The 23,628-nt window shown below is 37.2% G+C and overlaps 1 protein-coding gene across 1 annotated transcript in view; it reads left to right on the top strand.

The window, feature by feature from the left end:
- The window catches only part of SLC2A13 (solute carrier family 2 member 13), a 365,815-nt gene extending 344,792 nt beyond the window's left edge, over positions 1-21,023 (top strand). The window contains exons 8-10 of the mRNA XM_003252302.4: positions 10,724-10,845; positions 10,971-11,123; positions 15,792-21,023. Of these exons, the coding sequence (XP_003252350.2) occupies positions 10,724-10,845; positions 10,971-11,123; positions 15,792-16,018 (502 nt within the window). The 3' untranslated portion in view covers positions 16,019-21,023. The remainder of the gene's footprint in view (positions 1-10,723; positions 10,846-10,970; positions 11,124-15,791) is intronic.
- The last annotated feature ends 2,605 nt before the right edge of the window (positions 21,024-23,628 follow it).

Below are 23,628 nucleotides of genomic sequence, written 5' to 3'. Positions count from 1 at the left end.
GAAAAATTGATGTTCAAGTTAATGATCCTCAATTCTTTTAAAAGAATTCCAATTGTTAAAAGATCTGTTCTTCAGATTCAAATGTATCAAGTCCTACAAAGCATCTCCAAATTCCTGGTTTTATTTTATTTTTCTCAACTGAAATTGATAAATCTTCCAAAAAAAGGAGGTAAGTTCATCTACATAGGAAACGGAAAGATTTCAGGATTACAAGATAGTAAGAAATTGAGGCAATAGTTGACAAAAGTTTATGGAATGTCTACCTTAGATAAGCAGATAATTCAATAGAGAAGACAATAAAGGATAAAATAAGCATCATAAGGGAACCAACTGAGATAAAATAGCATGAACTTTTAACAGAGCCCAACAGCATGGTTTCATAACACTGCTCAGTTTCTGAGAAGTGGTTGTTGAAAGAAGTTAACAATGCCACACCGGGTTGGGAACGCAAATGGTCAAAAATGGCAGACAAAAATAGAGGAAGAATGGATTCTAGAGGCCAGTGAAGACAGTATATACTTCATTTTATTGTGTTTGCTATCATTGCACTTCACAGACATTGCATTTTGTTTTACAAACTGAAGGTTTCTGGCAGCCCTGCATCAAGCCAGTCTATTGGCACCGTATTTCCAATAGTATGTGCTCATTTAGTGTCTTTATGTCACATTTTGGTAATTCTCACATTTTTTTTTAATTATTATACTTTAGGTTTTAGGGTACATGTGCACAATGTGCAGGTTTGTTACATATGTATCCATGTGCCATGTTGGTTTGCTGCACCCATTAACTCGTCATTTAGCATTAGGAATATCTCCTAATGCTGTCCCTCCCCCCTCCACCCAGCACACAACAGTCCCTGGAGTGTGATGTTCCCCTTCCTGTGTCCATGAGTTCTCATTGTTCAATTCCCACCTATGAGTGAGAACATGCGGTGTTTGGTTTTTTGTCCTTGTGATAGTTTACTGAGAATGATGGTTTCCAGTTTCATCCATGTCCCTACAAAGGACATGAACTCATCATTTTTTATGGCTGCATGGTATTCCATGGTGTATATGTGCCACATTTTCTTAATCCAGTCTATCCTTGTTGGACATTTGGGTTGGTTCCAAGTCTTTGCTATTGTGAATAGTGCCACAATAAACATACGTGTGCATGTGTCTTTATAGCAGCATGATTTATAGTCCTTTGGGTATATACCCAGTAATGGGATGGCTGGGTCAAATGGTATTTCTAGTTCTAGATCCCTGAGGAATCGCCACACTGACTTCCACAATGGTTGAACTAGTTTACAGTCCCACCAACAGTGTAAAAGTGTTCCTATTTCTCCACATCCTCTCCAGCACCTGTTGTTTCCTGATTTTTTAATGATGGCCATTCTAACTGGTGTGAGATGGTATCTCACTGTGGTTTTGATTTGCATTTCTCTGATGGCCAGTGATGATGAGCATTTCTTCATGTATTTTTTGGCTGCATAAATGCCTTCTTTTGAGAAGTGTCTGTTCATATCCTTTGCCCACTTTTTGATGGGGTTGTTTGTTTTTTTCTTGTAAATTTGTTTGAGTTCATTATAGATTCTGGATATTAGCCCCTTGTCAGATGAGTAGGTTGTGAAAATTTTCTCCCATTTTGTAGGTTGCCTGTTCACTCTGATGGTAGTTTCTTTTGCTGTGCAGAAGCTCTTTAGTTGAATTAGATCCCATTTCTCAATTTTGGCTTTCGTTGCCATTGCTTTTGCTGTTTTAGACATGAAGAAGTCCTTGCCCACGCCTATGTCCTGAAGGGTATTGCCTAGGTTTTCTTCTAGGGTTTTTATGGTTTTAGGTCTAATATGTAAGTCTTTAATCCATCTTGAATTAATTTTTGTATAAGGTGTAAGGAAGGGATCCAGTTTCAGCTTTCTACATATGGCTAGCCAGTTTTCCCAGCACCATTTATTAAATAGGGAATCCTTTCCCCATTTCTTGTTTTTTGTCAGGTTTGTCAAAGATCAAATAGTTGTAGATATGCGGCATTATTTCTGAGGGCTCTGTTCTGTTCCATTGATCTATGTCTCTGTTGTGGTACCAGTACCATGCTGTTTTGGTGACTGTAGCCTTGTATAGTTTGAAGTCAGGTAGCATGATGCCTCCAGCTTTGTTCTTTTGGCTTAGGATTGACTTGGTGATGAGCGCTCTTTTTTGGTTCCATATGAACTTTAAAGTAGTTTTTTCCAATTCTGTGAAGAAAGTCATTGGTAGCTTGATGGGGATGGCATTGAATCTATAAATGACCTTGGGCAGTATGGCCATTTTCACGATATTGATTCTTCCAACCCATGAGCATGGAATGTTCTTCCATTTGTTTGTATCCTCTATTATTTCATTGAGCAGTGGTTTGTAGTTCTCCTTGAAGAGGTCCTTCACATCCCTTGTAAGTTGGATTCCTAGGTATTTTATTCTCTTTGAAGCAATTGTGAATGGGAGTTCACTCATGATTTGGCTCTCTGTTTGTCTGTGATTGGTGTATAAGAATGCTTGTGATTTTTGTATATTGGTTTTTTATCCTGAGACTTTGCTGAAGTTGCTTATCAGCTTAAGGAGATTTTGGGCTGAGACAATGGGGTTTTCTAGATATACAATCATGTCATCTGCAAACAGGGACAATTTGACTTCCTCTTTTCCTAATTGAATACCCTTTATTTCCTTCTCCTGCCTGAATGCCCTGGCCAGAACTTCCAGCACAATGTGGAATAGGAGCAGTGAGAGAGGGCATCCCTGTCTTGTGCCAGTTTTCAAAGGGAATGCTTCCAGTTTTTGCCCATTCAGTATGATATTAGCTGTGGGTTTGTCATAGATAGCTCTTATTATTTTGAGATAAGTCCCATCAATACCTAATTTATTGAGAGTTTTTAGCACAAAGCGTTGTTGAATTTTGTCAAAGGCCTTTTCTGCATCTATTGAGATAATCATGTGGTTTTTGTCTTTGGTTCTGTTTATATGCTGGATTACAGTAATTGATTTTTGTATGTTGAACCAGCCGTGCATCCCAGGGATGAAGCCCACTTGATCATGGTGTATAAGCTTTTTGATGTGCTGCTGGATTCAGTTTGCCAGTATTTTATTGAGGATTTTTGCATCAATGTTCATCAAGGATATTGGTCTGAAGTTCTCTTTTTTGGTTGTGTGGCTGCCAGGCTTTGGTATCAGGACGAAGCTGGCCTCATAAAATGTGTTAGGGAGGATTCCCTCTTTTTCTATCGATTGGAATAGTTTCAGAAGGAATGGTATCAGTTCCTCCTTGTACCTCTGGTAGAATTCGGCTGTGAATCCATCAGGTCCTGGACTCTTTTTGGTTGGTAAGCTCTTGATTATTGCCACAATTTCAGAGCCTGTTATTTGTCTATTCAGAGACTCAACTTCTTCCTGGTTTAGTCCTGGGAGGGTGTATTTGTCGAGGAATTTATCCATTTCTTCTAGATTTTCTAGTTTATTTGCATAGAGGTGTTTGTAGTATTCTCTGATGGTAGTTTGTATTCCTGCGGGATCAGTGGTGATATCCCCTTTATCATTTTTTATTGCATCTATTTGATTCTTCTCTTTTCTTCTTTGTTAGTCTTGCTAGCGGTCTATGAATTTTGTTGATCTTTTCAAAAAACCAGCTCCTGGATTCATTAATTTTTTGAAGGGTTTTTTGTGTCTCTATTTCCTTCAGTTCTGCTCTGATTTTAGTTATTTCTAGCCTTCTGCTAGCTTTTGAATGTGTTTGCTCTTGCTTTTCTAGCTCTTTTAATTGTGATGTTAGGGTGTCAATTTTGGATCTTTCCTGCTTTCTCTTGTGGGCATTTAGTGCTATAAATTTCCCTCTACTCACTGCTTTGAATGTGTCCCAGAGATTCTGGTATGTTGTGTCTTTGTTCTCGTTGGTTTCAAAGAACATCTTTATTTCTGCCTTCATTTCATTACGTACCCAGTAGTCATTCAGGAGCAGGTTGTTCAGTTTCCATGTAGTTGAGTGGTTTTGAGTGAGTTTCTTAATCCTGAGTTGTAATTTGATTGCACTGTGGTCTGAGAGATGGTTATAATTTCTGTTCTTTTACATTTGCTGAGGAGAGCTTTACTTCCAACTATGTGGTCAATTTTGGAATAGGTGTGGTGTGGTGCTGAAAAAAATGTATATTTCTGTTGATTTTGGGTGGAGAGTTCTGTAGATGTCTATTAGGTCCACTTCATGTAGAGCTGAGTTCAATTCCTGGATATCCTTGTTAATTTTCTGTCTCGTTGATCTGTCTAATGTTGACAGTGGGGTGTTAAAATCTCCCATTATTATTGTGTGGGAGTTTAAGTCCCTTTGTAGGTCACTCAGGACTTGCTTTATGAATCTGGGTGCTCCTGTGTTGGGTGCATATATATTTAGGATAGTTAGCTCTTCTTGTTGAATTGATCCCTTTACCATTATGTAATGGCCTTCTTTGTGTCTTTTGATCTTTGTTGGTTTAAAGTCTATTTTATCAGAGACTAAGATTGCAACCCCTGCCTTTTCTTGTTTTCCATTTGCTTGATAGATCTTCCTCCATCCCTTTATTTTGAGTCTATGTGTGTCTGCACATGAGATGGGTTTCCTGAATACAGCACACTGATGGGTCTTGACTCCTTATCCAATTTGCCAGTCTGTGTCTTTTAATTGGAGCATTTAGCCCATTTATATTTAAAGTTAATATTGTTATGTGTGAATTTGATCCTGTCATTATGATGTTAGTTGGTTATTTTGCTCGTTAGTTGATGCAGTTTCTTCCTAGCCTCGATGGTCTTTACAATTTGGCATGTTTTTGCAGTGGCTGGTACCGGTTGTTCCTTTCCATGTTTAGTGCTTCCTTCAGGAGCTCTTTTAGGGCAGGCCTGGTGGTGACAAAATCACTCAGCATTTGCTTGTCTGTAAAGTATTTTATTTCTCCTTCACTTATGAAGCTTAGTTTGGCTGGATATGAATTCTGGGTTGAAAATTCTTTTCTTTAATAATTGAATATCGGCCCCCACTCTCTTCTGGCTTGTAGAGTTCTGCCTAGAGATCAGCTGTTAGTCTGATGGGCTTCCCTTTGTGGGTAACCACCTTTCTCTCTGGCGCCCTTAACATTTTTTCCTTCATTTCAACTTTGGTGAATCTGACAATTATGTGTCTTGGAGTTGCTCTTCTCGAGGAGTATCTTTGTGGTGTTCTCTGTATTTCCTGAATCTGAATGTTGGCCTGCCTTGCTAGCTTGGGGAAGTTCTCCTTGATAATATCTTGCAGAGTGTTTTCCAACTTGGTTCCATTCTCCACGTCACTTTCAGGTACACCAATCAGACGTAGGTTTGGTCTTTTCACATAGTCCCATATTTCTTAGAGGGTTTGTTCATTTCTTTTTATTCTTTTTTCTCTAAACTTCCCTTCTCGCTTCATTTCATTCGTTTCATCTTCCATCACTGATACCCTTTCTTCCAGTTGATCGCATCAGCTACCGAGGCTTCTGCAATCTTCGCGTAATTCTCGAAACTTGGCTTTCAGCTCCATCAGCTCCTTTAAGCCCTTCTCTGCATTGGTTATTCTAGTTATCCATTCATCTAATTGTTTTTCAAAGTTTTTAACTTCTTTGCTATTGTTTTGAATTTCCTCCCGTAGCTCGGAGTAGTTTGATGGTCTGAAGCCTTCTTCTCTCAACTTGTCAAAGTCATTCTCCATCCAGCTTTGTTCCATTGCTGGTGAGGAACTGCGTTCCTTTGGAGGAGGAGAGGTGCTCTGCTTTTTAGAGTTTCCAGTTTTTCTGCTCTGTTTTTTCCCCATCTTTGTGGTTTTATCTACTTTTGGTCTTTGATGATGGTGATGTACAGATGGGTTTTTGGTGTGGATGTCCTTTCTCTTTGTTAGTTTTCCTTCTACCAGACAGGACCCTCAGCTGCAGGTCTGTTGGAGTTTGCTAGAGGTCCACTCCAGACCCTGTTTGGCTGAGTGTCAGCAGCGGTGGCTGCAGAACAGCGGATATTCGTGAGACTGCAAATTCAGCTGTCTGATCGTTCCTCTGGAATTTTTGTCTCAGAGGAGTACCTGGCCGAGTGAGGTGTCAGTCTGTCCCTACTGGGGGGTGCCTCCCAGTTAGGCTGCTTGGGGATCAGGGACCCACTTTAGGAGGCAGTCTGCCCATTCTTAGATCTCCAGCTGCGTGCTTGGAGAACCACTGCTCTCTTCAAAGCTGTCAGACAGGGACATTTAAGTCTGTAGAGGTTCCTGCTGACTTTTTGTTTGTCTGTGCCCTGCCCCCAGAGGTGGAGCCTACAGAGGCAGGCAGGCCTCCTTGAGCTGTGGTGGGCTCCACCCAGTTCGAGCTTCCTGGCTGCTTTGTTTACCTAAGCAAGCCTGGGCAATGGCAGGCGCCCCTCCCCCAGCCTCGCTGCTGCCTTGCAGTTTGATCTCAGACTGCTGTGCTAGCAATCAGCGAGACTCCGTGGGCATAGGACCCTCCGAGCCAGGTGCGGGACACAATCTCCTGGTGTGCTGTTTTCCAAGCCCGTTGGAAAAGCGCATTATTAGGGTGGGAGTGACCCGATTTTCCAGGTGCTGTCTGTTACCCCTTTCTTTGACTAGGAAAGGGAACTCCCTGACCCCTTGCGCTTCCCTAGTGAGGCAATGCCTCGCCCTGCTTCGGCTCGTGCACAGTGCGCTGCACCGACTGTCCTGCACCCACTCTTTGGCACTCCCTAGGGAGATGAACCCAGTACCTCAAATGGAAATGCAGAAATCACCCGTCTTCTGTGTCGCTCACACTGGGAGCTGTAGACCAGAGCTGTTCCTATTTGGCCATCTTGGCTCCACCCCCTAATTCTCACATTATTTCTGACTTTTTCATTATCATATCTGTTTTGATGATTAGTGATCTTTAATGTTACTATTGTAATTGTTGTAGGGCATCACAAACTGCACCCGTATAAGACGTCAAACTTAATTATAAATGTTGTGTGTGTTCTGACCGCTCCACCAACCATTTCCTTTTCTGTCTCCCTCTCCTGGTGCCTGTCTATTCCCTAAGACACTACAATTAATAACTCTAGGATGGCCTCTAAATGTTCAAGTGATAGGAATAGTAGCACAACTCTCACTTTAAATCAAAAGCTAGAAATAATTGAGCTTAATGAGGAAGGCATACTGAAAGCTGAGATAGGCTGAAAGCTAGGCCTCTTGCACCGAATAGCCAAATTGTGACTACAAAAGAAAATTCTTAGAGGATATTAAAAGTGCTACTCCAGTGAACACACAAATGATAAGAAAGTGAAACAGCCTTATTGCCGATATAAAGAAAGTTTGAGTGGTCTGGATAGATGCTCAAACCAGCCACAACATTCCCTTAAGCACAAGCCTAACCCAGAATAAGTCTCTAATTCCATTTAATTCTATGAAGGCTGAGAGAGGTGAGGAAGCTGCAGAAGAAAAGTTTGAGGCTAGCAGAGGTTGGTTCATGAGGGTTAAGGAAAGAAGCTGTCTTCACTTCACACCTTGTTGGAAGGTGAGGCAGCAAGTGCTGATGGAGAAGCTGCATCAAGTGATCCAGAACATCTACCTAAGATAACTGATAAAGGTGGTGTATCAGTCTGGTCTCACACTGCTATAAATAACTGCCTGAGACTGGGTAGTTTATAAAGGAAAGAGATTTAATTGAGTCACAGTTCTGCAGGGCTGGGGAAGCCTCAGAAAACTTACAATCATGGAGGAAGGGGAAGCAAACATGTCTTCTTCACATGGTGACAGGAAGGAGAAGTGCCAAGTAAAAAGGGGAAAAGCCAGTTATAAAACCATCAGATATCATGAGAACTCACTATCATGAGAACAGCATGAGAGTAACCACCCCCGTGATTCAATTACCTCCCACTGGGTTTCTCCCACAACGTGGAGACTATGGGAACTACAATTCAACATGAGATTTGGGTGGAGACACAGCCAAACAATATCAGGTGGCTATACTAAACAACAGATTTTTCAATGTAGATGAAACTCCCTTCTGTTGGAAGAAGATACCATCCAGGACTCTCATAGCTAGATAGGAGAAGTCGATGCCTAGCTTCAAAGGACAGGCTGGGTCTCTTGTTAGGAGATAATGCAGCTGGTGACTTTTAAGTTGAAGCCAATGCTCATTTGCCGCTCCAAAAATCCTAGAGCCCTTAAGAAGGGCTAAATCTATTCAGCCTGTGCTCTAAAACGAAACAACAAAACCTGTACAACAGCACTTATATTTACAGCATAGTTTGGAGAATATTTTAAGCCACTATGGAGACCTACTGCTCAGGCAAAAAAAAAAAAAAAAGATTCCTTTCAAAATATTACTGCTGATTGACAATGACACTGGTCACTCAAGGGCTCTGATGGAGATGTACAAGATGAATGTTGTTTTCATACCTGCTAACACAGCATCCATTCTGCAGCCCATGGATCAAGGAGTCACTTCAGCTTTCAAGTCTTATTATTTAAGAAATGCATTTCATAAGGCCATAGCTGCCACAGATAGTGATTTCTCATATGGATCTGGGCCAAGTGAAGTGAAAATCTTCTGGAAAGGATTCACTATTCTGGATGCCATTAAAAACATTCGTGATTCATGGGAGGAGGTCAAAATACCAAATGAACAGTTTGGAAGTTTGCAAGAGGTTGATTCCAACCTTCATGGATGACTTTAAAGGGCTGAAGACTTTAGGGGAGAAAGAAACTTCAGATGTAGTGGAAAACAGCAAGAGAACTATTGTAGAAGTGAAGATGTGACTGAATTGCTGCAATCTCATGATAAAACTTGAACGGATAAAGAGTTTCTTAAGGAGGAACAAAGAAAGTTTCTGAGATGGAATCTACTCCTGGTGAAAGTGCTATGAACATTGTTGAAATGATATCAAAGGATTTAGAGTATCACACGAACTTAGTTGACAAAGCAGTAGCAGAGTTTGAGAGGATTGACTCCAATTCTGAAAGAAGTTATCTGGGGAAAATGCTATCAAACATCATTGCACGCTACAGAGAAATATTTAGTGACGGGAAAAGTCAGTCAATTTGGCAAACTTCCTTGTTGTCTTATTTTGAGAAATTGCCACAGCCACCCCAGCCTTCAGCAACTAATCAGTCAGCAGCCCTCAACATTGAGGCAAGACCCTCCACCAAAAAGATGATGACTTGAAGGTGCAGATGATCATTAGCATTTTTTAGCAAAATATTTTAAAATTAAGGTTTGTACATTTTTAGACAATGTTATTGAACACTTAATAGACTGCACTTTCATGGGAACATAACTTTTGTATATAGTGGGAAACCAAAAAATCTGTGTGACCCACTTTATTACAGTGGTCTGGAACTGACCTCGCAATATCTCCAAGTTACGCCTGTATTGGCATGGTCTAAGCTGAGCAATGAGGTAAATGAATACTGAGAGAATAATCCAAAGGCAGATCTGGGTGTAGCACAGATGATCAGGAATGAGGAGATAAACAAAGTGGTGGTTGTGATCAGAGAAGGAAGGCTCAAAGTCTGAAGTAACATAGTTCCAAATCAAGGAAACTATAAAGTGCTGTCTCTGTAGTGTTGGAGATTAAATAAGGAACTATGAGGCCAATGCATTATATGGAGCACAGAAAACCACACACCACATGTTTTCACTTATAAGTGGGAGCTGAACAATGAGAACACATGGACACAGAGAAGGGAACAATGCACACTAGGGCCTGTGGGGGCTGGGAGGAGGGAGAGCATCAGGATAAATAGCTAATGCACATGGGGCTTAATACCTAGGTGACGGGTTGATAGGTGCAGCAAAACACTACAGCACCCATTTACCTATGTAACAAACCTGCACATCCTGTGCATGTATCCTGGAACTTAAATAAAATAATTTTTTAAATGAGGCCAATGAATTAAAAATAAATGAATGTGGCAGGGGATGAGAGGAGGAAGACTGAGCAGGCACCCAAATCATCAAGACAGGTGGAATGTTATGATGAGTTCATAAATACGGTAACAATAGGGCTTGGATGCCAAGGTTCAAAGATAGAGGTTGAAGGAGACAGAACAATACTCTAAATTGACAATAGGGAATAGGAATGTTTTTGAGTCTGGTAATATCTTCAGGGGCAATTAAGGTAAAGAATTGGAAGTTCAACTTAAGAATCAATCTAAACTGTAGGACCCTTTGCTTTACTATGGATTAAGAAGGCAAGGTCATCAGGGAGTGACTGGTAGAGAAGCAAGGACACACAACAGGAAGGGAGAGGGCTATTTGGAATCATTTGTTTCCCTCATCCATCACCCTTTACAGGTTACTTTTCTAATCCTTAAAATAGTCTACAAAGTATTATCCCCATTTTATCAGATGAAAAGTATCTGGCTCTGAAATTTGAATCTTGTCCTGATTGCAAATTCCATGGTCTTTTCACTGCCATATACTGACTCTCAGTGGTACTGAAGTGTTACTGCAGCTTCCAGGGACTAATTAGAAATCATGTCTAATTTATGTGAAATGATTATAAAACACGGTGTGTTTGTTTTGCTCTTGAATTATACTTAGCTCTAAAATTCCTATATGAGCTCACATATCTAATATTGTATATTTAGTTCTTATTTTTTAAGAAAAACATTTTGGACTCTTTCTTAAGACAAAGGAATTTCCAAATACATAAATAGGATGATATTGAATTTCTGCAACTGTAGTCTAAAACATTAATACTTATATTGCATTATTTTTCAGGTGTGAAAATGAAACCAAGTTCAAAACAGAAGATATATTTTGGGCTTACAATTTCTGCCCTACTCCATACTCCTGGACTGCACTTCTGGGCCTTATTTTATATCTTGTCTTCTTTGCACCTGGTAAACAAAGACTTTGTTATTACTGTTGCATTAATCGAATTGCCTCTTTTTGGAGTAGATAAACTGTAATTTTTCAAATTTCTTACATGCTATTTTACTGAAGTTTTTAATGTTTTATTTCTCAGGAATGGGACCAATGCCTTGGACTGTGAATTCTGAAATATATCCCCTTTGGGCAAGAAGTACAGGAAATGCATGTTCATCTGGAATAAACTGGATTTTCAATGTCCTTGTTTCACTAACATTTTTACACACAGCAGAGTATCTTACATACTATGGTAAGATAATATTTTTTCTAACATAGTTTTTTAATTTTTATCACTCTATTTTTAGATATACTATAATATCATTTGTGATTGAGACTATGTGGTTATATTTTGCTGTTATAAGTATCTCCATGTGGCTTTCTTGTCCTCCAAAGGCATTGGAAATGTGTCTGGGAAAAAAGAGAGGGATTCTCCTATCCTAAACAGCATTGCTTCTTGTCCCACAGTGCTTAGGGCTGTCACCCAACCCCTCTCCCAACTCACACATCTCCCAGCTATCTCCCCACGTGGAAGTCTTTACGCTATAGCTTTTAGTTTCACAGAAACAAACAAACAAAAAAAACACAGAAAATGGTAAAAAGATGTAGGCAGGGAGTCTAGGGCCAATGAGATGTCCTGTGACAGGCATAGCGTCAAGTCCAAGAGCAGATTCTGCGTAGGGCTGAAAGTAGCTTCCTCAAATGCTTAACAGTATTCTGTGCTGTGGCCATACCTTCCACTGTATCACCTGTGCTGCTCAGGCCAGTGCTTATGCATTTCACTGTCCTCTGAGACCAGCACTTACCACTTGCAAAAGTGTAAACGTGACAGAAATATTCAAATGCAAATGTATAGAGGCCATAATTCAAAATGAAAAACAACAGTGCTTAGTGGATGAGTCAGGAAAATACTTTGGGGAGCTACTTTGAATCCATTTTTACTAAAGTGAAAAGACTTTGCTTTTTAGAAAAAAGATTTCTGCATTGTTCACATGACTTTATAGGTTGCAATAGGATTATTCATGATGAAGTATGAGGTTACATTCTAATCTCATAAGTCTCTGTGGTAGAGACGGAATGCCTGCCTGCTTAGACCATTCTCCCAGAAGAGCTTCTCTGATCTCCCTGCAATCATCCCTTTACTCTGCTCTGGGCACTTATCATTTCTCTTTGCAAGAAAGGTTTGTCTGCCCTTAGCTCCCTCTAGTAGACTGTAAATCCCTGGAGGGCCAGGACTGTGGCTTGTTCGTTGTTACATTCCCAGTTCCTCCCAAGGCATCCTGTTAACCTGATAAGCACCAAAAAGTATTTGTCAAATGAATAAATACATGGATAAATTTTGCAGATGAATGATGAATATGATGAAACATTATAAAAATCTATTCCCTGTCTCTTCTGAACATGCTGAATTGGTATTTGCTTTTAGTTAACAGTATTTATCTAATGCTTTTATTATCTTCATAAAACTCTTCTCTCTCCTAATCACTGCTTAAGACATTTGAAATACTTATTTTCTTGGAAAGGAAATGCACTGGCATTTTAAACTGGATATATATTTAGTATATTCAGCTGGATCCCATTTGGCAATTAAAATTTTTCCATAAATTCATAAACTTATCTTCATGACATAATAAATACAAGCACAATAAATATGTCCTCGTATTTACTGATTCTAGAGAACACTTAAATATTTGAAGACCTAAGTATATGCTGGCATCCTGAGAAAGCATTTTTCATAGAAAGGCATAGACCAAATAATAAAAGTTTACATGATTATACTTTTGACAGCAAAGCTCCTCTTTTTTAAATTTATCCTGCCAGAAAACCATGAGACAAATGAGGCAACAGTAATGAAATTTAAATAGGGTATAAGCAGAATTCTTTCAAAAATAAACAAACAGTTAAAAGCATTTTGCTTTGCATTAAGCTTCTCTCATGTCAGAGCACTGGTCCATTTGGTCTACTCCTCTCTAGTAGTAGAAAAATAATAGTTTGTTCAGGCTAGTTTTTCTCCCTTTTTGTGTCTCATTTTAATCCACGTTACTGGTTTATGTAAGCTATGCATTTATATTCCTCATTTAACAAATATACATCCTAATTGTGTATTCCTCTGGAAATAGTTATGTCTTCTTTGTTGCCTCCTTTTTCATTGTTTCATAAGATCTCAAAATTTGATTCCTTCCTCAACCATATTGCTTACACAGGTCTGCCTTGTGCCCCCATTCAATAATGTTTACTACTAAAAAGTATCATTGCTATATCACCAATATGCCATTTTATATACGGCACATGTGGCTAAAGAGATCCCTTGGGGGGCATTATGTCAAAGCTTCTCTCTTGAGGTACTGCTGAAATTCAGTCACACATGGCCTTTGAGTCCTCAATTTGTGTAATTCAATTAAATAGTTGTTTTAATCTGGAACTTAATGTAAGGCTGTAATTAGATTTAAATCCTTAGAATAAAGGTGAGGAATATCTCACTGTTCAATACTCCTGATGCACTCGTTACAGACATTTTTTTCTTGCCATTTTCATTCCAAGGGAGGAATGAATGAGAAACTGAGATATGTGACTGATTTGACCATGACATGGACCAGGTCACAGCCTCCCAGGTCTGCCCACACTCCTCCGCGACTTAGCCACAGGTCTAACCATTGGAACCCACACTGAGTAGGCGGTTTTGGCATTTGCATGCTTTGGATTCCTCAGATTTTATAAAACAGTCTTGTATTTTAATAGCAATTCCTTGATATTATTCAGCTTTGGGAATCCAGGTCACGAGAAGGAATCTGTAATCAACCTCAGGAGTCATCCTAACCCAACGAATGTTTTTAACTATAGGAGTTTAGCACTGACAGATTTGATTTGTTACTTCTAATTATGCTACTGTTCCCAAACTGTGAAAGATAATGATGAAGATAAAATATACTATTATATTTAAAAGTCAAACTGGGTTTGCTGTTACAGATTTTGTAGTTTAGAAGCCTATTTTAATCTAAAATGTTTTACCATCTGTACTTATTTTTTCTTTATCTTCATCATAATTACTATCCAGTCTTTGTCCCTCCCTGCTAAAGATTCCATTTCTAATCCTACCTCCACAGTCTTGCTTATCTGTACTCAGAACACAGGACTTCATCTCCTTTCATTTTTTTTTTGTCAAAATTCCCCCATTCTCCAAGAGCTAGCTTATCTGTATCACCCTTTCTGTAAAAACATCCCAATTAATTAGTCACACTAATCTTATTCTGTATCTTAATAGCAACTCTTCCTTTCCTGGTCATTTAGTAGAATATTTAACAATCTGGCCATCACTTTTTTGAGCAACTGATATTCAGAATTCTAATGGGCATGATAACATACATTATTTCTATTCTTTACAGTTGGGCAAAGCAAGAATTATTTTTCCCATTACACAGATCATGTCTCTGTCTCAACCATCTCTTAACTATTTCTCCTATACATGCTCCTGATTTTGGCTGTAACAAACATTTACAGAATCGTAAACTGCCAACACTTAAGTAGGAGCTGAGAAACCCCCTTATTTTACTTAATGAGGCAACAGAGGCCCAGAGAAGAGGTTAAATGACTATCCAGAAGTCACGTGGCCAACACTTAAACTCGGTTCTTCCCACTCCAGCCAATTGTCACATTAGTTTTTCATCTTACTTCCCCCATCTCATGCACATGATGGTCTGGACTGAAAGCCTAAAATTAGACAGGGGCTCCATTTTACTTTGCTGTTTTCCACCATCAAAAGTACAAGTATAGTTTCTTATATTCAAATTGGCAATTCAATTGTGTGTGTGTGTGTGTGTGTGTGTGTGTGTGTGTGTGTGTGTGTGTGTTTGGTAGAGACAGGTTTCACCATGTTGGCCAGACTGGTCGGAATTCAATTATTTTAAAAGTCCATCTTGGAAATGTTTAAAGAATATAAACAAGTCATACATTCATATATCTCATCCATCTAGGCTTGCTATCATGACCCTTAGAAAACCAAACTAGCTAATATTTATGTATTTCTGGCTGTGCTGCATTGACTTGCATAATCTTACAGCAAAACAAAATTCTCTGACTTCATGGAGTTTACATTCTAGTGGAGGGAAACGAAAAACAAACTAGTAAACATCATAGTATGTCAGATGATGACATGTGCTATGGAAAAAAAATGGACCGTCGAGGTCCAAGAGAAGGAACAACGAGACCAGTTAGGAGACTGTTGCGGTAATACAGATGAGACAGGATGGCCCTTAGACCACATTTATCTATGGAAGTGGTGAGAAGTGGCCATCTTTGGGTTATATTTTGAAGGTAGAACCAACGGGATCTCCTAACAAACAGATTGGATGTTAGGCATGAGAGTAAGGTAGAAATTAAGGATGACTCCCAGACTTTGGACATGAGAAACTGGAAGGATGGAGTTGCCATGTATTCCACTGAGGCATTCATTCTGCAATGTCATCATTATACTTGGTTCTGGAAACACAAGATGAATAAGAAAGGAACTTCTTCTGACCTCAAAAAGTGCCTCTAGTGTAATAGACAAGGCAAGCATACATGGGTGTACATAATTATAATATTTCTTGGTTGTTATTTTAGGGGTCTCAACAACATACTGTGATAGCACATGGAAGAGAGTAATTCCCTCTAGTCAGGGAAGGGAGGAAAGGCTTCAAAGCCAAACTTACATCTGAGCCCGGTCTATTATTCTTGAGTTTCTAAACTTGAGTTTAGAAAGATACATTACATCATATTCACAGAGTTGGAACAATTGGAGTAAACCAGGTTCATAGTAATTTTTTGGTCCATTTCATACTGTGATTATGCATGACTGACCAGAAAAAGTCAAAATCAAGTACTCTTTCCAACTTAAGCCTCTCTATATATTCATATTCATGTATCTATTATTTTTCCGTTGCAGGAGCTTTCTTCCTCTATGCTGGATTTGCTGCTGTGGGACTCCTTTTCATCTATGGCTGTCTTCCTGAGACCAAAGGCAAAAAATTAGAGGAAATTGAATCACTCTTTGACAACAGGCTATGTACATGTGGCACTTCAGATTCTGATGAAGGGAGATATATTGAATATATTCGGGTAAAGGGAAGTAACTATCATCTTTCTGACAATGACGCTTCTGATGTGGAATAATTTTCAGCTGCTCATATATTTAGTTATTTAAACAAACTGGGGGGAGAAGAACAGCAATTGGTGACCTCACTGCCCTGCTTCTAATCTGGTTCTTTCCACAGTCTAGTTTTGATTGACTTCATATTCTAGAATACTTGATTAGGAGGAAGATACAACCATGATGACTTTTTTTTTCCACAAGGAACAATATTTTAAAAAATATTTACAGAGATTTTAATCCAATAATTCTTAAGCAAATGTGTGTAATGCCTTCCTGAAATAGTCTAAAATGAATATTGTACCCAGTGACTTCAGTGGTATCCTTTTTTCCTAAGACCATTTATAATTATTAGTGGCAACAGAGTCAGTGCTAATCTAGCCAAATTACATATGTATAATATATTTATAAAGGATTCTGGGAGATGGTCCAAGGGTGTTCTATGTCAAAAGATGGCCTATTGGTCCTCAGTTTTCCTACAGAGTAGTGGCTTATCTCTGATCAGCTGTTAACAAACTAAATTCCATGTAAGCTTTCATCAACAAATTCCAAAGTGCCTCCTACAAGGGCACAGCTGTCCCTATCTCCTTTGGATTCCACATTTTTGTTTGTCTCCAAGTCAGATATTGGGAGTTCTTCACATACTAACTCTGCACACTATCTTTTGAACATTATGAAAATATAATCTGTCAGGGATTGTTTTCATACTTCTTTTTTTTTTTGCATCAGTGATAAGTCATACATTTGCGCAGATGAGCTAGGAAGTTTTGAGAAGTACCTTTTATGTTCAGAAAGTAACAGATTAAAGGTTTTTATGGGTTCCAAATTGGTTAGTCACTTAGGTATGCAATTATAAATGCAAAATAGTGCCGGATCTTTAACTGTATATCAGGGTCAGTTTTTGTTCATGCCCAAATCACTACACCTTCCTCATTGGCCCTGGAGTCCTACTATTTTGTGCCTTCATTTGTGTTACATACATAGCTGCAAGCAAACCATTTTTCCCATTTCTTTTATTCAAACAATAATTTTTGAAACAAAAAAGAGGAAGGAAATTAGTGGCAGAAATAATCCTGCTGTTATTGGTGTTTGTTTAATAAAAATAATGGGACTTTTTTCTTAACTTTTTATTAACTCTTCCTAAGGGAACTGTCACATATTATTATTTAATTGTACTTGTCTTTTTTTACTTTAAGAGCATAAACTCGTTTTTATTTTGCACACTTTTCTCATTTTCCTAAGAATTTACCAGAAAAAAAAAGATACATAGATTTGTCTCTGTGTTTTTCTTATTCTTGGCTTAGTTTTTCCTTCTTGTCTAAAAATTGAGATTGCCCTATTGGAACAGATAATTGGTTCTAATATAGCACGTCTGTAAGAAATGCAGACTTAACTGTATTTCTACAATGCCTTTCCAAAGTATTCATTGGTTTTTATGGTAATTCATCACTGAACTCTTAATTTTTGCTTTTCTATTAAGAACTATATAGTATGTACAAAATTACTTGATCACAAAATTACTTGCTAGTTCCAGGAAAAATATGAATGAATCTTCTGTGGCCAGTTAGGAATACATCAGTCTGATGCATTTTTAAGTGGCTCTAAACATCTAATAAGGTACTGTATTTGGAGAGAAAAGGTGGCTATCTCCACATTCAAAATATTTCTGCCAGTCTCCAAGATACTCTGTTCTTTTAATGTCTGGCTTGTTCCTATCACAGTTATCAAGCTGAGAATACAGCTGAGGAAGTTCATTCTCTAAGTCACCAGAGGTATATAATATGTGCTTAAACAGTCAATTTAGTGCCCTAAAAATCCATTAACCAAAAACAAAAACGTTTTCTCCCTTTGGTCATTTCATATAATAAAAAGATTTAATATTTTAGAGAGGTTTTTTTCCTTGAATTAGGTGCTTTAACAATTGATTTCCAAGGGAATATTAGTATTGATTTTTTCCTCAGAAAAGCAGATATTATTTAATAGGGAAACTTATTATTCTATTGATATTTCTTATCTCAAATTTCTTATCTAATATTTTACACAGGTAAATTGAAGTGAAAAATGAGCTACTATGTGGTACAATCAAAATATAATAAGGAGAAAAAATAGACCAATAAAGTGCTCTCTAAAAATTTATTTTTTGGACTTAATCAAAATAATTGCCTCAATTCTTCTCTTTATTGTATACATAGCCTTAACTATATACTTATAAACTCAGCTGGGCTGATGCACAGTAACTTTATTAAAGGAGAAACTGGACTCTTGTTATTTCCTAAAGCAGAACATGGCCTGTTCTCCCTGATATAAGAAAACGGTGTTTTCAACTTTATAACCATAAATGCACATAATAACAGGGAAAATTAGCCACAGTTCTCCTCCCCTACTCCCCTGAGCCCCTACTTTAAAGGACTATTTGTTATTTATATAGTGTTAAAGATAATATTCCATATCTTTGAAGTACAAGACAGAGAGGCACAGTAGAAGAATTATTTATAACTTTTTAGAAACAATTACTTGAAAAGGAACCTTATACAATTAGGGTATTATTTTTAGATTTGGTGAACATTTATAGTATATTAAAAATTAAATGTTTAAATTTTGCAGGTTTTTTTATATTAGGCACCTTTTAAGTTCCCAGCATATTTGGCTACCACTATCAACTTGGAAACATTCCATTTGAAGTATCATCAAATATATATTTTGTAGGACAATTTATATATGATGTGATTTGACTTACCATATTAAAACAGACACAGATTACGTATCATGCTTTCAATCAAAATTACAGACTTCCTTTGAAACATGCTGCAGATTTGAGAGGTATATTATGTCTTAGGAAAATACAGTGAAGAAGGTCCGAATCCCTATTGAGGCTGGATGGCTGATCTGCACTAGACTTAAGAGGATATATTATTTCATCTGCATACAAACACATAGGTCTGAATGTGATGTCAAAAGGGTTTGCTGTTAATAATTTTCTTCAATGTAAACATTCCTAATAATTTTGATTGTTGCTCCTTAATCATTTCCCAAAACATGATTATTTTTAATATATATGTAAAATATTTAAATAATAAATAATAAAGGGTAATGTGTCCATTTTAAATTTTCTTCCCAGCCATAGGCAGTAGTTCCCTGATAGAAAATGCTATGAGAATGTGGAGTATTTTTTCGTAATTTAATTTTACCACTGAACCTGATTTTAGTACATGAGAGTCTAAATATTAAGTTATTCACTCTAAAAGGGGAAATCAGTAAAAGCAAGGAATTTATGAAATTTTTACTGTAATTTCAGTATCTGTTATACAGGGGAAGAATGATCAGGAAAAATATAAGCTGACAACTTACCCTTTTGCTTTTCAACAACAAAATAATATTGAAAATATATTAGACTAACTCGCAGATCCAGAAGTTGGTGGAAATGGAAGAATGTTTTAGAAAACACTATCCATATGTTTATCTAAGAAAGTCTCACAGTTTAGTGACACTAATGCAGTTCATAAATACTGTAATACAGTGGAGAGAGTTGGAATGTTATTTTGGTTTTATTTCATCAGCACAATTATTAAAAACAACAAAATTAATGAGATGTTTTGTTAGAATCAGATTTTTTTTTACCATATTGCAAGTTATAAAATGTCAACTTATACTAAGTACCTAAAAACTGACTTTTATTCACTTGTTGTAACAAGTTTTTAATTACCAAATTAAGACCTTTTCAGTATCTATGAGTAAAAGAAATAGATGATTATATCAGACCAGGAGCAGAGAATTTATAATATGTGCTTTATAGCAAAATGTATTAAATTGTGGTTAAAATTTATAGCTCATATGTAGCTGCTGCCAATAAGAAGGCTCAGAATTGTTCTCTGGATTAATTTTTACATCCTGTTTTCTGTCACTTTTACCAGTTTTCTTAGCCTCATGTACAATAATGTAAAGCCAATTTGATGAAATGGTTCAGGTTGTAGCAGTCTATAAATTGTCGGTACATTCAGCTCTTCTAGGTGAGCAATACTGCTGCTATTTTTCTAGAAATAGCAATCATTTAAAAATGCCAAATAGCTAACTGCTACCAACTCTTTCTTGTATCTTGTCTCTTTAGAGAAGGAAATTTTTGTGTGCCAATAATCATCAAAGAGGTGTTTTATAAGAGTGTTGATGTTCAGAAGTTCATGAAAGTATTTTATCCCTATAGTTTGCTGGTGAGCTAAAACAATATAATTTATGTAAATCTTTATATGTACAAAATATATAGTCTGTTGTACTTGAGTAATTTGGTCGATGGAATTTTAAATGCCTTCATTTAGCAGTAATATTCACATTTTTATTTTAGACAGTTAAGTTCGTGTGTTTGATTTTGTCATGTCAGTATAAATGAGAAAAAGAAGTGGATCATGCAGCTAATGAGTAACAAACATTTTGTAAAGTTTTAAAGTTTTAGCAAACTTAACATTATTCCATCTCGTTTAAAGGTTAAAAAAGAAGAGACAACTCTAGCCAAAGTAGAAATTTATATTCTACATGTCCAAACTGTCTCCTAGCAGCTTTTGGACTATATATCACTTGATGTTAAAGTATCTTTTATTTGTAATAAATGTTCAAATTTCTATTTAGAAGCTCTAATGTATACCTAGATTAAATCAAATCACAGTTTTATGCTTTTAAAATATATGTATTTCAAACTGTATATTTTAATTTCTGAGTGCATGTTATATAGTATTTAATACTTCAGATGTCTTGGCAAATTCAATATAAATATTTATTCCAAACAAGCGATATATGGGATATCTCTTAAAAATTATGAATATGTACCACTTCCTTCAAAGTCATCCTAGCCTATGCTGTATCAAAAGTATTGTATATTTTATGGAGATTTAGTGATATACATGTAAATGTTTTTTAAGTTATTTTATTGAAGTTCAATCTTTACATAAAATTAAAATCTTTTTTTAAAAAAAAGTGTCAGTGCCAGAACTGTAAATGAAAATAATCAAATAAAAGTTAAAATAATTCATTACTCGTTAACTTCCCTTGCACTTATTTATTTTTTCTAATTATCTTCCTTGGATCTAGGTTAGATAGTTAAAGCATCTAGAAAGACAATCTACCTCCATATATTAATGCAGTCCTACTCATTTTAATGATATTTTATTTCTTTTGATTATGGATAAGATCAATCATCTTTTAAAAATATTTTATAATACCTAAAAATTGTTCTAAAGAATTATTCTAAATACTGAATATAAAACTGTGAAATGTGGTGCTTAGGAACCCTTGAAGTAATAATTCTAGTTATTGTCAGAACCAGATGTTGACATGAACCATTAAGTTGAGTTGTCAAAAATTATCTTTGGTGGTTGTTCTGTAAGTGAAAAGGAAAAATCGTGCTGGAAGGCCAGTTGACAGTTCTTTTTGGGACTCTGTTGCTCTCCCTTGCCATTCTGCCTCAGTCATAGCTATAATCAGCAAATATACACTTGTTTGGTATTGGTAGTCACTAGACATGTGTCCATAATTAGTTGTGTGTCTTCCTGAGCCTGACTTAGAAATAGCCCAAGGAGATCTTCTGAAGACTCTAGACCTACTGTCATTCAAAGGCTTACAGTTGAGTTACATCTAACCAAGGTTCTTAACGTCAGCAGGTAAGGCAAAAATCCAAGTCCAATGACCCTTGAAAATCCCACAAATTACACATAAATTGTCCACTCACCTGAATAACAGACACCTGAGTAGTGCAGAACATGTCAGTATCAGTGGGCACAAAAATCCTCATTTAATTGTCCAATCCTGTGGAATAAACATTGTCATCCTTTTCCAGGTACTAAAACTTAAGTTCAAAACATTTTTGTCACTTGCCCAAGATCACACTAGAAAGTCATACAAAACTCTTCTTTGCAGTGACTACACCAAAAGTCTTCCCCTCTATGTCCTCCTTTGGAACATCTTTTCAGACCTAGGCAGATAGATTAAAAACAGAAAGAAATTATGGAATCTTTGCCTTGGAAGTTAAAAGACTGCATATGGATTACAGGAACAAATCCTGAAAAATCTTCATTTAGAGACTCTTGTCAAATGCGAGGCAATATAATGCATTGTCTAAGAGGTCAGACTGAATTCAAATCATCTAGATTGGAATCCCAGCTTTTCAACTTACTGCCTAGTAACCTAAATTACTGAACCACTCTTTGCCTCACTTTCATTGTCTATAAAATGAGATGCTATTACCATCTACCTCACATGTATGTAGTGAGGGTTATCAATGAATCATGTAAAGCAAGTAGAGCAGTAGCATATAGTAAGGGCTGGATAACTGTTAGCTTTTGTTTTCATCATCCGTATCCTATCCCTGATGCTACTAAGGTCACAATGTTCAAAGCACAGGCAATTTGCTTATAAAATCCTTTCCTGAGAACAACTACTAGGAACAGGAGCACATTGGCTTCTTTGATAGATGTCCTCCCAGCTCAGCTGACCAGAATGATTTGAGTTGATATGGCTGACTAGCCTGATGTCCTTCTTCCTTTCTCCATCTCTTCTCCATATGTGTCCTCCTGAATGGCAGCTGATAAAAAGAACAACCTTCCCATATTCTCCAGATTAACAGGATTTAATACACAATTTCTGTGATCTCGCAGTCAAGAAATAAAAATAACTTCAGAAAATCAGTAATCTCTCATTTAAAGTCTTTTCAGTGTTTTAAAAAGTAATTTTTGAAACCTGATTCAAACAAAAACAGTGACATTAACCCTTCTCTAATTGGCTGTATTGAAATTAAGCTCATCTTACTATAGATGCTTTGAATGCAGTATAAAACATTGAGGCCACTTCTTTTAACCTTTAATGTTTTGTGTACTTTTCCACTGCACCTCCAAAAACTAATTTCGGATCATCAGCATGCAGTCTAGTCTTTTACAAAAAAGAAAATTTTGTTATGCTTTACTTTTAGCAAATAGATACTAAACTCACAAAACATACATTAGAGCAGCAGTTCTCCAAGAATGGTCCTCAGACTAGTAGCATTGGCATCACCTGAGTGTGTTACAAATGCAAATCTGCGGGCCTCGCCGCCTGCTGAATCAGATTCTCTGAGGATACAGCTCAGGAAACCATTTTCGACAACTCTGCAGGTGATTTTTCAGCACACAATAGTTTAGAAACCACTGCATAGAAGTTGGGAGTCATGACTTTAAAAAGGAATCTGACATGTTCTTTTAAATGGTGAGCTCATCTAGTGAATAATGAAATGATTGACCGGATTTACGTGCAAGTTACTCAGGGATTTGTAAAGCTGTCTTATTTCCACCTCAGGGAACTTGCACAGGATGTTGCCTCTGCCTGGTATGCTTGTTGCCCTATTCTTTGTTTATCCAGTTCTTTTCTTGTGATTTTCAGCTCAAAATCCTGTCTTCTCAGAGCCTGCTTTGACTCTGTGTAATGCCATCATGCCTTTCACCTGAATACATTACCAAGTCACTCTTTCATTTTCTTCATAGTATCATTATTTCAAGATTATTACTTTTCTTATCCGTTGCCTGTTTCTCCCACTAGAACAGCGGTCCTCAAGCTTTTTGGCACAAGGGACCGGTTTCATAGACAATTTTTTCCATAGACCTAGGAGGTTGGGGATTGA

The sequence above is a fragment of the Nomascus leucogenys genome, chromosome 11 (genome assembly GCF_006542625.1).
Source record: "Nomascus leucogenys isolate Asia chromosome 11, Asia_NLE_v1, whole genome shotgun sequence".
NCBI classification, from domain to species: Eukaryota; Metazoa; Chordata; class Mammalia; order Primates; family Hylobatidae; genus Nomascus; species Nomascus leucogenys.
The sequence above is the reverse complement of the archived record's forward strand: the minus strand, read 5'-3'. Positions and strand labels throughout refer to the sequence as shown.